General features: G+C 44.6%; 1 protein-coding gene across 2 annotated transcripts in view; it reads right to left on the bottom strand.

Annotated features, from left to right (window-relative positions):
- Positions 1–12,466, bottom strand: part of DOCK11 (dedicator of cytokinesis 11) — an 86,527-nt gene that overhangs the window by 17,459 nt on the left and 56,602 nt on the right. For both annotated transcript variants that reach the window (XM_038184146.2, XM_038184147.2), the window contains exons 32-40: positions 12,273–12,386; positions 11,519–11,594; positions 11,089–11,192; positions 8,953–9,064; positions 8,731–8,797; positions 8,198–8,245; positions 7,511–7,653; positions 6,764–6,879; positions 4,838–4,975 (exon numbers count right to left, since the gene is read on the bottom strand). In XM_038184146.2, the coding sequence (XP_038040074.1) occupies positions 4,838–4,975; positions 6,764–6,879; positions 7,511–7,653; positions 8,198–8,245; positions 8,731–8,797; positions 8,953–9,064; positions 11,089–11,192; positions 11,519–11,594; positions 12,273–12,386 (918 nt within the window). The remainder of the gene's footprint in view (positions 1–4,837; positions 4,976–6,763; positions 6,880–7,510; positions 7,654–8,197; positions 8,246–8,730; positions 8,798–8,952; positions 9,065–11,088; positions 11,193–11,518; positions 11,595–12,272; positions 12,387–12,466) is intronic.

The following is a 12,466-nucleotide window of genomic DNA, read 5'->3' as shown; positions in this document are numbered from 1 at the left end:
TTTAACCACATTTCCTAAAGCAACGTGACCTTAGCTGTCACACTTTTTGGGGATGTGCTTGTGTATGTCCATCTATCCCTACTCCCAACAATTTTTGGTCAGTGCAAATTCTCATCGTATTGGACAGAGAGAATCCTGTCTCATGCTTTTGCAAAAGCCATAAACACTGGCAGCAGGGCAGAAAGAGGTCCCACAGACATTCCCGCCAAAGGCTGCTGTGTGAGGTATCAGAAAACCTGCTGTATCTTGCCCACAAGTCCAACCCTGCTGGGAAACATGACCTGTGATGCTTGCACAGCTACTTCTACAAGTCCCAGAAAAAATGCCTAAAGTTACAACTGCCCTCAGGAATTCAGGAAAGCAAATAAGGGACACACTTGTCCCAGAGTACCTAAAATATGCAGTGACCCCACAAACTGAGCCAGCCCCAGGAAGCAGCAGGACAAAGCCAAACCACAGCGTGAGCTACTTTGGTTAGAAACAGGGCTTGGGGATTTGCAGCCGGGTGAAGAAAAGCAGAAAGGGAAGAGCAGCAGCCTGCACTGCCACAGCACGTCTGTCATATTAGCAAACACCTATTTCAGCGCATGTCTGCGGGGGCGAGCTCAGCCATGCCTGAAAAGCAGACAGCTGCAGCAGTGCATTGCCCCGATTGGCAGCAGCCTCCATGCAGGGCTTGCTGGAGCAGGGATGCCAGCAGGCATCCATCCGTCCTTGGTCAGAGTGGTGGCTGGCTGTGAGGTGGGACTGCACACTGCTTCCTTCCACCCCTGCCACAATGGGCTGGGTGCAGAGAAGCAGAACAAGGCAAGGTTTTGTGCTGGCACGCAGCCGCCTCCACAGCCACCGCAGGGACTTGGCTGGAGAGGGGTGCGTCCTGGTGTGAGCGGAGGCTGTTCAGGCATCATGCAGCAGCATTTTGCTCCCTCTGCCAGGGACCAAGCCCTACGGAAATTCCTGGCACAAAGAGGTAACTGTGTTTTCTGTCTATTTGAGGGAGAGGATTTGCTCAGTTCATTCAAGACACAGTGGTACTGAGGGGGCATGGTCTGTGAGTCACCTCTCTCTGTCCTACCATATCCCCAAGGGAAATGACAGTAAACGCTGTCAGAGTATTCCCTCACATCCTCCAAGTCAGAGGTTGGCGATGTTACCTTGGCCCTCTATTCCTTGCATCAAATATATATGACTCAGAAAAGAGTGTAGGTACTGCTGTGGCAACCACCACAGCATGCTGGTGGGCAAGCTTTAAAACAGGAATCTAGGAGCTGCATCTAGGAAGACTACAGCATTGGGATTACACTGAGCCACATAGGTTACAAGGCAGCATGCTTACTGCCCAACTATTTGATGTTCTCTGCCTCTTGCGGTATTTTCAGAAAAAAAAAAAGGGAGAAAAGAAGCAAATAAGTATCATAGTAAAACAGGGCCAAGAGGGTCACGTGTACACTTGGGAAAGGAGCTATTAAGTAACTGCTGCCTGTTGTAATGCAATCCTCCCATAGTGAGATAGGATCACACTAGAAATTGGGATTAGCACAGAAATGGCCACAGTGATGTCAGATTGGGCATGCATGGGCAACCAAGAAATTGTGTCTGGCACTGGCTCTTGGCATGCATCACTGCTTGCCTGCAGAGATTTAGCGAATATTTCCAACTCAGTGCTAGGGAGAAAACTTTGCCTGAAAATCTGGACAACAAGCTCCAAATCTCTCCCTGTGTGCTCCTCTCCACTGTGCACCAGCTCCAGGAGGAAAAGCTGTGGCCTGCTCATAGCCAGTCCGCGTCCCTGAGCACCTCCCTCCTGGAGAACGATCCCAAGCAGATGCAATCACATGTGGTGCCAGGGCTGCAGACCCAAGGGTTCATGCCTGCTGCAGCTTGGACCAGGTGCTGACTGAGGCTCTCCAGCTGGCAGGAGAACACAAGCTGAGAAGTGCTGAGAAACATTGTATGTGGCCATGACCCCGTGTGCTCCGGAGCAGTATGTTTCTGGTCCAGTCCTAATACGAAGGGCTGGAGCCGGAGTCAGCACAGTGAGAGGCTCCAGACCAGCCTTGGCACAGTAAAGTAGGGCAGAAAGCTTTATGCTCCTTCCTTTCAAAGTTGTGGGCATCAGTTTGGACAAATCACAGCCTGAAATTACACTAATGGGGAAGGAAAGCAAGACTTAACATGGTCAGATGTAATCAGCAGTTGCAGGAAAGGAGCAAAGCTCTGCTACCTTCATACTCCAGGGCCTGGAACTGGCGATGCCTCTAACAGGCCCTGATAGTATGAATGCACCAAGGGACAGAGAGGCATGGAGCTGGCAGCTACATGGGGTTTCATTCACTCTCACATCCACTTGTCTCTTTAACGCAGGCAAATTATCTCAGCCTTCTACTCTGTGCATCTTTTCCTTCATAACAATTTAAAGACCATTCCCAAGCATATACATACGTATTCATCTATCTGATGCTCTGAAAAGAGGTTTAGATTTTAAGAAAACCTGGGATATTAAACAGGAATATTCTAGCTATTATTGCTTCTTCCCAGCCAGTAAAGCAGACAAATCTCCCTTTCCAAATTCCTGGCACACATGTATGCAAGCAGCATTCATTTTCAAAACCAAAACCAAATATGCAAACAATTATAAACCTCCTTTGTTCCTTGCTTTCTTGCGACATTTCTATTCTGAATCTCTTGCCTATGAAATAACCAGGTTAAATGAAGAAATAAGGGTGTTTTAAGGCAGATTTTGGGAAGTGAAATAACTCTCAAGAGGTTTTCCCTCCAACAACTATTTGCTGTGACACTAGATAAAAGGGGGGGCCTTTTCATTTTAATTATTAGCTGCAGAAGGCCATAAAACTGACAAATGGTCTCTTCTAGCTGCGTCAGAGGTATAATTCACTTTTGGTTTTCTTGAAATTAACACTTTTATAGCTAGCAATGATATGCAACTCAAAACAAAACAGCTCAACTTTCATATTTCAAAACAAACTTGCAGAAAAACATGCCATCCTTGCACTTGTTGTGAAACGCAGTGATGCCCCATCTATTTTATTGTTGCTTCGGATCTTAGAAAAGCCTTTCAGAGGACTTAAAAGGAAGTTTGGGACCCATGTGGTTAAGGAGTTGGCAAAGAAATCACTTCCTTATAGATACCATCTGCTGGGCTCATATCTTGCTTTTACAGAAGCAACACCGTGTCCTGTCATAAGGGAAATGTGAGAAATTAACTGAAAGCAATTTTTCAAATCTCTGAAGACTCATAATGCCAAATTCAGTGTGGATTCAGGATGGCAGAAATCCAAGAAAACCACCCAAATGCCTGTCCTCACAGCTGCCTGGAATGCAGCCTTCATTGCTGCAATCAGCATTTCGTACAATGAGTGTGTAACCCCTGAAGGGCTCCAGGTTTTGAAGGCTGATGGTGAGATCAAGTTGAACAGGTGTGCGGCTTTGGCTTTGCATTTGAACAAACACAGAAAATTTGCCAAGGAGGCAAGGAGGAAGGTCTCTTCTTTGCTATAGGCAAGAAACAATACTTTCATCTATACAAACTTGCAGCTAATAAGGGGGACAGAGGTGCAGAGAGACTATGTTCATGTGGGGTCTATGTAGCTCTACAGCAGGATGTATTTCAAAGATAAGCAGATCACAATCAAGCAGAAAACTTGAAAGATACTGGGAAAGGTAAAACAATAAACATATATTAGACCCTGTAGAAAAACTAAGTGATTCCTGCTGGTGACAGTTGCCAATTTGGCAGGCTTTAAGAAGCCCAATGGAGAAAACATCACGTAGGAAACCATGCTGTCTGGAGCCAGACAGGTAGCTAGTGAGACTTCTGCATTTTCTGCTTTTCACATGTCTGGTCAGAACAAACCAAAAATCAGCCCTAGACATATTCATATTAGCTCTTAGCTTTTATGTGTAGTTATAGTAAAATAATCATAGTACAGATTTTTACCACCTTTGAAAAACAGTTTTAGCAGTCTCTTTCTTTCATCAGATTTTGTTCAGTGACTCATGCAAGACCTCCTTTGGAAACAATACTTTTCTGCATACCAATCACATGCTGTGCTGCCTGGCTGCAATCTGAAGCCATATGAATTTACCTCATTAATGAAGTGTTGCATTCAAGTGATTTGAGAGCTTTTAATTCATTTTGAATTTATTACAACTGTGCAGCTTGGAAGCAGCGGAGTTTGTGTGTACATCTGGTATCAAAAATGTACTTATGAGAAGTGGCAAATTTTGATACACGTGAAAGGAAATGTCAGCAATAGCATCAGTTCTTGTGTGGTTAGCTGTGGCTTTGTCACTGCATGAGCTCAGGGGATTAAACAGCCTCATAGCTCAGAAAAGTGTAGGAAGAGGTTCAGCAGGTGCTAGCCTCTGTTAAATGCAGCCCAAGGCTAGAGGATGAGCAGGTCCTCAGTGCAAGTACTATTCAAGCAATAATACTGTTAGCAATATTGGCAGTTTGGGGAAAAAAGAGTCAAGAAGCATCAGCTTTGGTAGAAAAGCTGATACTAATAGATACTTCTAATACTTCTTTGGGTAGAAAGGATACTAATCCTTAATAGCAGTTGTGCAACCCAGGCTCATGAAGGAATTCCTTGTGATTTCTCATTTTGTTTCCTGGTATACAGCAAACAATAATGGCTGTAATAATTGTTTTAAAGACATGCCCTGGTTAAGAAGCTATTTTCTAAATCTTATCTTCAAACTGTACAAAATAGCAGTTTAACAGGAGTTAAACTTTTTAAAGTTAACTTAAATATTGCTTTATATTCTGTCATGTCTAGGCAAATTCTCCTGCACCTTTAAGTTAAGCATTACATACCTTGCTAATAAAAGCTCTCAGAGAGGCAAACACATGCTTAAGAGCTGCTTCTGACTGCCCATTTTTGAGAAAAGCAAGGTGAATATCAAAAACCTTCTTCATGAGTGGATTATGGCCATCGTTGCTTAAAAGTTGGGTCTGGAAAGCAAGAAGAGAATTTACTTTGCAGCAAGGTTGTGCCTGAAGCTGAAAATGAAATAGATAATTTTGCATAATTAATCACACTAATTCTTAAGCCAGAGAAGGAGCAGAGCCTTTAGTAAAAATATAACCAGAAACTGTGACAATCAGTACAAACTTACACTGTTTGGTCAGATGCTATTTAAATAGCAGAGAATAAAACAATACATTTTATTATTATTGCATCACTAATTCAAAAACCTAACACTTTTAGGTTTTGGACAATGTTCTGTGCAACGTTCATCAGTGGTCTAGAGATATTTTAAATAAAACAGGCTGCTACCACCGTAACAGTTACACTCTTTTTCCATTTCATTTTATGAGTCTCAACAAGTGTTTTATTGCTGTAGTAAATCAGTAAATCACTTCCCTTGTCTTTTGCAGAGTTTTGACTAGTTGCACCTTCTGAAGAACCCATCTCCCTTTTCCCTCCTCCCCTGTAGACAGATGGCAAAACAGAATTACCTAGAGAGGATTAATATAGTGTCATGTCAAAGTTATCTTGCCTATGTCTCTGCCATCCTTGCAGCCACTGTGCAGGAAGCCTGGCACATTGTGGCCACCCAGCAGGAATGCAGATGCTCCATATCGATAGATCAACAGTCCCCTGTATGATTGTCAGCCCAATTGACCTTTTGTCTGGCTTGGATTTGTCTTTGACATCCTATACACATCTTATAGCAGAGCAAGTTTAGATTCCATACTTTTAAACTGAAATTATTTATATTGTCAATAAGAACAGCATCAGCACTTTTACTGCACACTTCTGTGTGGTAACACCGTATAACCATAAAAGCAAAGCAGAAGCCCATTAAAGCGGAAGGGAATCCAGTCTATCCTGTGGTTTGAAAATCACATTGTTTTGTGGTTCAGCTATATTAAAAAAGAGGCAACTGTGAAATTCAAGCAAGGTTTAACTCTTGCATCTAAATCCTTCTGCTATTGCAAAACTATTATGGAGTAATTTAATGTATGCACCAGGATGGTCTTTTTGCTCCATAACAGAAGCAGAGGATACGCTTTGTCTTCATGTTTTTCAGTACATCTAAAAATGAAGTCTTCATTGTGCTTACTCTGAAATACAGAGTTGTTCTTGCAACATTATGAAAGACACATTGCAATTGGCAGGATTCCTCCAACCACACTTCAAGAAGAGCTTTTCTGGAACAGTTTTTCAGTATTTTCTTCCCAGCCTAGGGTTCTCTCCGTCACAAAGACTTTGATTCCTGTGGGTGGCAAGAACTGCCAGGAGTGTGAATCACTATATGGAGAAGACTTCTGCCAGCAGCACTGGTCTTATCTGGACCAGCAACCACATGTGGAAAGCCTTTTCCACTGGGACATCCATGTACTACAATTCAAAGAATCTGGGTCTCACTTCTAGGCAATTTATGGTAGAAAACAGTGACTATTGTGAGCATGTTCATTTCCCTTTCCTCTGGTCCCTACTTTCTATATGATGTACATTTCCTCTTATTCTATTTTTGTAATGCCTACACTCATGGTATAACATCCACGTAATTTTCTCTGGTCTTGCAATTTTGAAGAAATTGTGAGATTGCATAAGTGCATAAGGCTTGTTGAGCCTGTGAACACTTAGTGTTTTGGAAAATAAACAAGCTGCAAATGATTTACTTTTGTAAATCCTTTGACAATCCGTAATTCTAAGAGAATGGGTCAACAAAAGCAACAAGCACACAGAAATACAGCACACTATTCTCCAATACTTTTGACTTCAAAGCTGACCTTGAAACTCTGAGTGAAAAAAGAGATGGTGTCCAGAACAGTCAGGCACACTTCCGTGGCTATATTGCCCTCCAGTAATGCTTGGTGCACAATATCTGCTTCTGAGGTGCCTGCACCTGCGGACAGAAAAAAAATGAATCAGGAGGAAACAGTATTCAGTACTCCAGCTCCCACAAGATGTAAATACTGATATAGATTGGTTCTCCCTTTACACTTCCCTGGTGTTGTGAGATGAGGTGCACATAGCAAGATGCTAAATTTGCCGGCCCCATTTAGAGAATGCCTCAGCCTGATGCCAGCCAAAAAAAACAATGTCAGTATTTCCCCTTAATCCGTCTTTAAAGCCAGACACAGACTGAGGTGTACAAGTTTCACCCACAGAAGGGAAATGGAAAATACCCACATGGAAAGGCTTAGAGCAGATCCCAGCCCAGGTCTCTGTGTAGGGCTGAACTGCACACCAGGGCAACTCTCCTGCCTGCCAGGCTCACTACTCAAACCAAGGTATCACCTGTGCTCACTCCAAGACAAGAAGCTGAGTCATGACAGGCAAGTGGAAAAGCCCTAAGTCCCAGTGGCTCAGATATCTCCCTTTCAAATCTAGTAACGTTGCAAGAGAGAGTGGTGACCACTGCAATTCTGCAGAGTTCAAGTATCCCCATGCAACCAAGAGCAAATAGCAAATGGCTGCATGAAGTTTTCAACAGGCTAAAACTGCATGATCCCCTCTCACTCCACTGTACATACTGTGGTTGAGTGTGAAGGATGTGTCCAAGCTGCCCAGGTGCTGGAGCCGCACCTGCATCCCACCAGCTCTGCTGCGGAGCACTGGCATCGTCTGGGATTTCCGATCAGCTGCCACGTGCTTGGATAACCAGGCGTCGTGCACCCTGCAAGGGGAAGTGAAGGCTGTGTGATGGGACAAGGAGCAGAAGCCACACCACTACAGGATTACACGAGGTACCTGGATGGACACCTGGCCTCCCTCCCACAAGCTAAATTGTCTCATCCCAGCCAACCCCAGGACTGACCAGGCTACCTTGGTCCCGCCTGCTACAAATGGCCTTAGAGCGAATGAGACAGCAGAGCTGCTGCTCAGGGAGCTGAGATGAAGCTGTGACTTGTGTCTCACCTGCAGCCAACTGTGGGGGACATTGCAAACCTGTGCAGGCATCCAGGAGTGCCTAGGGCCGGGGGTGTCATGCAAGGAGCTGGAGGGGAAGGAAGGGGCACGGTGCTAAAAGGAGCACGGTGCTCTGCACGGTGCTCTGCTCCCTGCATGACACTCAGCAGAGTCCTAGCCCCGACCCTGCAGGCTTCCTGCTTGCTTGGGTTTGCCTGACGTGGGTGTGCACGCTCCCTTCCTGCCTTTGCTGTGGCAGGGAGCATGAGGAGGGCCCCCTCACACTGGCCCCAGATGGAAGAATACAGTACCTGGCAATATTTCTCTTCCCCACATATCTGAAGTGAAATAAACACACTCTAGAAAGAAAGAAAGAAAAAAAAACTATGTTACAGATCCTGCAGATCAGGAAAGATCAAAACATTTCAAATCTAATCTACTCCAGCCATGTCTGTTGCATGAGGGTTTGGGGTCTATATTTATGCATTACTAGACCTCACACCCTTGGTTTCTGAACCCAGTGGTGCACCCATGTCTCGCACCCATCTGTTCCACCAAGGAGGGGGAGGCTGTGCTGCGCTGTGAGCCAGGCTCCCCTGTGGGTGGTGGGACGCCCTCTGCACAGCCTGCACTGAGCATAGGGAACTGCCACTTCACCCTGCTCCCTCCATAGACACCTGTTTGTCAGAGGGAGGAAGATCATCTCCTTGTACCCTGGCCAGACACCTCTAGTGCTGCATAGGACCATGTGCACCCTGAGAGGCAGCTGCATTCATTTCTTCTTCCTTGCCAATGCTGCCAGCACAAAGGTGCAGTGTTTGAATTGTAGCCTCACAATACTCACTCGAGAAGCACAAGGACGTTGATCAGCTCCTGGGGGGAGAATTTATTCCAGTAAGCTAAAAGTGTATCTGAAAGAGGGAAAAAAATTACATTTTGTTTTTGCCTTTTTTTTTTTTTTTTAAATAAAAAAACTGACTTTGCAGACCAAAACATCCAGTGATGGACTCTTTGTCTTTCTGGCTGCCCTCCAGTACACCACCCTCAGTAAGCAAGAGTCACCAACCTTCAGAAATCATCTTCACAATGTAGAGGTAGCACATTAGGAGTGTTCGGATCTCAAACTGATCCAGGCGGCTGCAGTGTGACACGCTGCTCCTCGTGGAGCTTCTGCGGATCTAACAAGACACAGACGTCACATGGAGGCCAGTGGCTCTGGGTGCCTAGGCTGCACCTGAGCACGGGCACAACAAATCCAGCACATTCCAGATACAGCAGCATGCCTCTTGTCCCCAGCATGTGCAACCCCATCAGCACCATGTGTGACACACTTTGGAGACATCTCCATCTTTAAGGCTGCTGCCAATGCAGGGATGGGCAGTCTGGAAATCCTGGATGCACAGCCAAAGTCTTCTTCACCCAGAAAAAAATGTCTGGGCAGAGTGATGACTTATCCAGCAAAAGGCACGGCAATCTTACTTTCACTTCTGCTCTCTAGAGCATCTAGGCTCCATGTTTTTGAAGTCAGTTTTTATCAAAGAAAATAATTCATTAGCTTTCATGGTTTAAAACAATAATCCAATTTTCTGCCAAATAAGTACACTTCAAAATAACAGTTATTAAAAAAACAGGAACTTCCAACTTAAGAAACTTTTTTTTTTCCTCTCCTGACTTTTGGGAGTGGCTTTTGTGTTCTTTTTTTTTTCCCTCCTATTTGGTGAATTACGCAAAGATAAGTGAAATCCTTCTGGTGAGTCAATCTTTGTGGGAAAGGCCCGGGAATTCTGTGGTAGAAAAGACTGGACTCCTACAGTTTTACCTTTTTTTTTTTTTTTTTCATTCTCTGTGCTTGCCCTAGCTGTATTCCCTGACAAATGGATACAATTAAGCTCTAAGGAGGATGCTTCTCTTAAAGCTGTGCCTCATATGTTTGGAGACTGACCCACAGATAGTATTTGTTGTTTATTCTGTGACAGGCTATGGATATGAGTCATAAGAAAACAGATTTAAACATTCAGATTAGGGTTGGAGATACAGTGCTACAGCCAGAACTTTGCTGTTGACCATGCCAAACTATCAAGTCAGTACACAACTCACTCCAGGGGAACAGGCGATAAGTAACATGTCTACCCCCGTAGAGCAGCCTTAAAGCTGTGCTCCTTCACATGGCATTACTTTCACAGGGCTTTGAGGATATTACATTTAATGACAGAGAATCTATTTTCAACTACTCTGAAAAATATTCATACAAGGACACAGAAGAGGGTGTCTGGCTGTGGGGATAAGCTGAGCTGAAAGCCGTAGTGCTTTCTGCAAACCCAGCCAGGTGTTGCTGCCAGCAGGGTGGAAGCATATGCACTGAGCTCTGCTGAATATGAACAGTTTGATATTCAGGCGTTTGGCTATACTTGGACTTGTAGCTTTGTGATTCATGTAGGGGAGCATGAAAGGCCCCACCTCTCCTGAGCGTGTCAGGACACAGCCAGCAGAAGCCCAGATAATCTTTGCTTTGCTTGTTGGAAGGGCCACAGTTTTTCAAGATGCATCAGTGATTTATGCCAACCCTAGGCATCTGGAGAGTGCCTTGAAGAAAACCAGGGGCTGGTCTGCACAGATACCTGATTTCCATCTGTGCAATCTGCCAAAGAGAGTACACACTATATGAATATTTGGACCAGACCTCTTTTTGGTGTGACCACGGTCACCTTATGCAAGTTTGGGACTGTGGTTATTAACCTGTGCTGATTTTCCTACAAATATCTCATCTTTTCTGGAGTCAGCAGTCACTGGTAACCTCACGTCATGGCACTTTACCGCCCAGCCGTGTGTGGAAGCCAGTTCCCAGTGCCACATACCAGGCACTGACCAGCTCAGACCCATCCAAGCACAGGGAATGCATCTGCACATCGATATATGCAGATGGACTTTCCCCATGGATTTTGGCTTTCATATTTCATAATTTGTCAGCCGTTATATTTTTAGCTCAGAGATTTTTAAAGAGGGAAGGCATACCAGACCAGTGAGTCTGACCTCCACTATGAAACGTGAATCTGATTGTTTCCAAAGAGAGGTTTTTATAAGCTGTTCTTTGAGTTTGTTACCACGAGGAAGTCCTTTTCCCTCCCCCTTATCTAAAACAGCCTGCACACAGCCCACATTCTGGTGCAGTAAATGCCATCCTTTCTAACCCCAGATACATTACATTTTCACACTGATCCGGTGAACTGGTTGCCCCTTCTGAGTTCAGGGATCCTTTTGAGTCCTCTCGCTTTATCCCATGGCCATTTGGAAGTGCTGCTCCACTGGCTGGACAATAAAACAAAAAAAAACACCCAAAATGACACGGTTTGCACCCACACTCCTCAATGCATCATGGACAACAAATGAGGGATGCAATTTGGACAGTACAGATGGGGCATGCAGAAATCCTTTGTTTAAAGTTGGTTCATCTGGAAAGGACACACAGGGTCCCACCACATCCTGGGAAAAGCATGCAAGCTCTTAGAAGTTGTTGAGCAGATGGCTATTTCAGATTTTGGGAGAGAGCTGTTTACCAGCTGTGCCTACCAAGGACTGGTGATAGTTACACTGAAAATAAAAACAAAAGCAATGTTTTAGAAAAGTTAATTTACCTGTATCTTTGTCTGCAATCAGGCTGGATCTATTTGAGGGGGATGCAAAACTGCACATGAATTCATCTCTGGATGCCTGTAAAGCAATATGAGTTTTGTTGTGACCAATGGGAGCTAATACCAATTCTTCTATAGAACAGAATAATGAAATAAAAAAGAAAATTAGGGCAACTTTTAAAATGCAGATGAAACAAAAATAAATCTATTTCCTTTCACCCACGGCAAGGAGACAAATGACTTGGGGAACAGTAAAACATATTAAAGGAAATGATGTCAGTGTTATCCCTTTCATGTTTCATCACTTGATTTGAAATTATTATTGTTTAAATATCTTTGCTGTTGTTGTCACTTTGCCTTAAACAAGGAGGAAAGCCTAGTCTGTAAGGCTGAGTCCACACAGATCCCTCAGGCAGGCAGACAGTTCCCGGAAAAGCTACTGGAGGCTGAGGCTGAGTCCTGGTCCAACTCACTCCAGCTGGAGGGACTTACCTCACCGTACAGCACTACACATGCTGTAAAGAAATACACTGAACAATAGCAAGCAAACCAGAAGTACAGCAGACAGAGCAAAGTCACAGGAAATGCCAAATTAAATAAAAAAGCACATTAGTGGATGGCGGGGAGAAAAAAAAAAAACACAAAAAACGTGTATCCACAGTTAAGGCTAGCTGCAGGTGGTGGGAGTTAAAACTGAGGGTGCGCAGGGAGAGGAGGTGCAGGGGGGAGTGGTGTGGGGTCACAGGGCTGCACTCACAGGGCTGGAGGCGGCTGCGCAGGAGAGCACGTCGCGTCCGGCCACTCGCTGGATGTTTTCCAGGAGCAGCCCAAAGAGCGGCAGGTAGAGCTGGGCTATTTTTGCCTGCTGGTTCTGAAAAAAAGGGAGGACAACGTAGGTAAGAGTCCAGGCTTTCTACAGTGAAAAAGGGAAACTCTTTAGCCGAAATGTAT

The sequence above is a fragment of the Anas platyrhynchos genome, chromosome 10 (genome assembly GCF_047663525.1).
Source record: "Anas platyrhynchos isolate ZD024472 breed Pekin duck chromosome 10, IASCAAS_PekinDuck_T2T, whole genome shotgun sequence".
Lineage (NCBI taxonomy): Eukaryota > Metazoa > Chordata > Aves > Anseriformes > Anatidae > Anas > Anas platyrhynchos.
The sequence above is the reverse complement of the archived record's forward strand: the minus strand, read 5'-3'. Positions and strand labels throughout refer to the sequence as shown.